The 3,784-nt window shown below is 34.0% G+C and overlaps 1 protein-coding gene across 1 annotated transcript; it reads right to left on the reverse strand.

Annotated features, from left to right (window-relative positions):
- Positions 1–158: 158 nt before the first annotated feature.
- On the reverse strand, positions 159–2,401 carry LOC111385632 (the record flags this gene model as incomplete). The annotated part of the gene is made up of 2 exons (XM_023010044.1): positions 2,392–2,401; positions 159–980 (listed from the first exon to the last, which is right to left on the reverse strand). Coding segments are annotated over exons 1-2 (832 nt in total), but the record flags the coding sequence as incomplete, so codon positions are not given.
- Positions 2,402–3,784: the final 1,383 nt, after the last annotated feature.

Consider the following 3,784-nt stretch of genomic DNA (forward strand, 5'->3'; position numbering starts at 1 on the left):
CATGAGGACAAACTTTTCATTTGGATTTATGGTCTGGGTTGAAAGGAATCCCTGCATCATATTAGTAAAATGAGTGGTACATCCAGAATCAATCCACCAAGTATTATAAGGAACTTCTGCTAAATTAGATTCAAAACATACATAAGAAATAATCTTACCTTTTCTTTCGAACCATGCCTTACGTTTCAGGCAGTCCTTTTTATGGTGCGCAGGTTTGCGACGAAAATGGCACGTATCCTTCTTGTGTTCCTTATTGTGGATTTGGGCAGAAGACTCATTTATCTTTAGTGGTCCTTGCTTAATGCCCTTTCCAGATCTTTTATTATATTTCTTTCCAGCTCCTTGATGACTTACAAGATGAACATAATGAGTTCCTTGATTCTTAAACCTTGTCTCCTCTTGCACGAGCATACTGTGCAATTCATTCACATTCCATTTATCCTTTAAGGTATTATAGTTCATATGGAATGGACCGTACTCGGGAGGCAAGGAGTTGATGATAAATTGTACCGGAAAGTTCTCATCCACAGTCATCCCAAGAGTCTTAAGTCTTGCTGCAATGTTACTCATTTCAGTAACATGCTCATGCATGGTACTAGAACCATCAAATTTCATGGTGGTTAAGGTACCCACCAGTGTGCCAGCAAGTGATTTGTCAGTTGTTTGGGAACTTTCTTCCACAAACTTCATATATTCCTTAGCATTCTCAATTTTTGGGATAGTAGCCTTGATATTCTTTGCTAAGGTCATCTGCATAAACATTAAGCTTAATCTGTTTAACCTTTCCCAAGCTTTATGGACTGATCTTTCATCAGCACTGTTCTCATCAATAAGATCAGCAGGTTTCTCAACTTCAAGTGCCAAGTCCAAGTCCAAAACACCTAAGTTGAGCTGAACTTGTTCACACCAGTCAGAGAAATTGAGCCCATTGAACAGTGGTACAGATGAAGCATGTGAATGCAGAAAAATGGGAACAGATACTGCAAAATATAAAATGCTCCAAAATTAATACTTTGAGTTTTAATTTCAGATTCAGATAACAATAAATGTATAGAGTAATTCTCCTTTGGGTGATATTACGTTATACCATCATAATAAATATAATGATGCTAATCTAATTTCACTTAATTGGTAATTAAATATACTCTAATCAAACATGTATGATATCTTTGGATATACGAAACACATCCGACCAAGTAAATCAATTAACGACGATCATGTTCAAGATTAATAAAGTTAACTGGTCAACCTTTGGACGATCCATAATAATTTTATAATATATGAACGTCAATATACTCTTGACACCAATAATAAAGTCATTTTCATTTATAAGCATCAAACTATTAAGAGTAATTGACAAATAAATTATGTAATTTAGTGTTCGAAATACCATAATGTTTGACCACTTTGGTGACTAACAAACAAAATCAATCAAACATCAATTCCATAAACAAAACCCGAAGATAGCTAATTAAACTATGACTTAATTTAATCCATAATTCAAAGTCCAATACCATAATTACCCATTCATATATCACCATCTTTAATCAGTACATAATTAGTGGACTTATAAAATATACTGCTGTAAATCATAATTGGGCACTAAATGATATTCTGCCTGCATTAAATGATGCAGAAAATTTCAAACCAAAGTTAAATAATAAACATCAAATAGGTTTTGAAGTGAATGATCCACAGAACTTTAGTAAATTCCAATTATGTAGTCTATAGTTAAACAGGAAAAACTCCTCCACTAAGAAATGCACCCAGATTATACACAGATTGGACGGCTAATGGAATTTGTGATTGTGAAACCCAATAAACCAACCTTTTCTTCAACCAATCACAATACAATATATATGGCAGTCTGTTGTACTCTCTACGGGCAGTTCCAACCATTAATTTAACCATCCTTCTGTAATTACTGCATACAATTTATATGCACACAATTCTGCCATTCTAGAGTCTTTTGGAATAAACAATTGAAACAAAGCCAATTTAATAGAGATAGTGGCGTGTACTAGATCCATTCCGACACGCATCAAATTCATGCTCTTTCCAACCACTTACAAATGAAAAACCAGAATTTAATTAACGCAATAAATGGCCATGTGCATATTAACAGCAATTAATTTCAATAGAAATCCCTTGTAGCATATTTAATTCTAGTAAAATAGACAGTACGGATCTTGAATCTGATTTCATATTTCATTCATAAACTTATAATAAAAATTAAAGATCGATAAGTAGAAAACCATAATCTTTAAAGGAAAATCATAAATTCCATAACTTGTGCTCTGATACCACATGTAAGCCATTAATTTAACTTTAATGCCAAGATCTTAGAATTTTATGATTTTTCCATATGAGCAATTTGATAAAGAAACATACCTTGATCCATGGCAATAATTGAGAATTTTAGATCTGCAAAATAATAAACTGTTAAATTAAGGAAACCGTTCTCTCACTTTTCCTCTCTTTGATTGAATGAATTAATTGATGGGTTTCATTTACATTTATAAGCAGAGAGAGGCAGTCTCCTATGTGCCATAAACTCTCCACTTTCCACAAAAGTAGACAATTATAAAATTGTCACTTCTCAATTGGGCCAATATGATTTTAGTAATATTAACCACCTTTAATTAATTCTTTAATATTACATGGGCCACAAATAATTGGTTTTATAATATCTTCATTGGCCATAAATTCTCGGTGTCCGTTGCCAGATACTAATATTCGTATTCCTCAATGCACAGGCCATCGTGATGAGGTTGAGTCAATACTTGATCATCAGTTTGTCACAACACGTGGAGGGTATTACAAGTCTTTGGTACGTTGGAAAAATCATTCGAGTTCAGATTCAGTTTGGCTGTAAGTAGCAAAGTTCCAATGTCTGCATCCTGACCTATTAAATATTCATCAAAACTTGCCAGAGTCAAGTTCTCCACAAGGACGACAATTGATACAAATCCACTGTAGCCGTTCCATAATAATATACTATGACATTGTGGCTTGGTCTTCAAGAACGTGGAGAATAATTACCACTATTTACTTAGTCTTTAGCTATTAGCTTTCTGTTTCCTAGTCTTGAATTGTTGGTTTTATCCCTGATTTGTTTCCTGGTCTTTCGCTTTGATTTTACCAAATTGTGAATGTTTGTATGGCTATATATAGCCTAGGTGTGATGAATAAAAACGTAAGTTTTATTATTAAAAAATTCATCATTTGGAAAGAGTCCATTTACTAAGAGATTCTATGAAAATTTCCCTCTTGGTTGCCAACGTGAAGCTGGTCCAAGAGACTATTCTTTTTCTTTAACTATTTTGCCATTATTTTTCATCACTTTACAATGACAACCACTACTTTTGAACTCGGAGTTTTTAATGGAAAATGGGATTTTACCGATTTGGCAACAAAAAATGAGTGGAGTCTTTGTCCAACAAAGGGTTTCTGAAAGGTTGTGGCACAATGATGCAATTGTGTGAGTTGACCAGCCGACTTTTTCCTTGTTATTTTTAAAGTGTTGGCTGGTTTGTTAAAAACGTGATTTCATCTTAAAATCGTGTTTCTTCTAATGGATGCCCATGATGATGCCATATGTCAACCCCATGTCCATTGGATGGCTGACCATTTGGTGACTCATATAAAAGGGAGCCCTAGGGTTTTTAGAGACTTCTCTCTACTCTGGCCGTTTGAGTTCTTCTTCTCCTTCTCCCTGTAAATCAAAGATCTCATTTGATTTTCAACACTTTTTCAAATCAATTTTTATAATCTTGAGTGATTC

The sequence above is a fragment of the Olea europaea genome, unplaced genomic scaffold (assembly GCF_002742605.1).
Source record: "Olea europaea var. sylvestris unplaced genomic scaffold, O_europaea_v1 scaffold3234, whole genome shotgun sequence".
NCBI lineage: Eukaryota > Viridiplantae > Streptophyta > Magnoliopsida > Lamiales > Oleaceae > Olea > Olea europaea.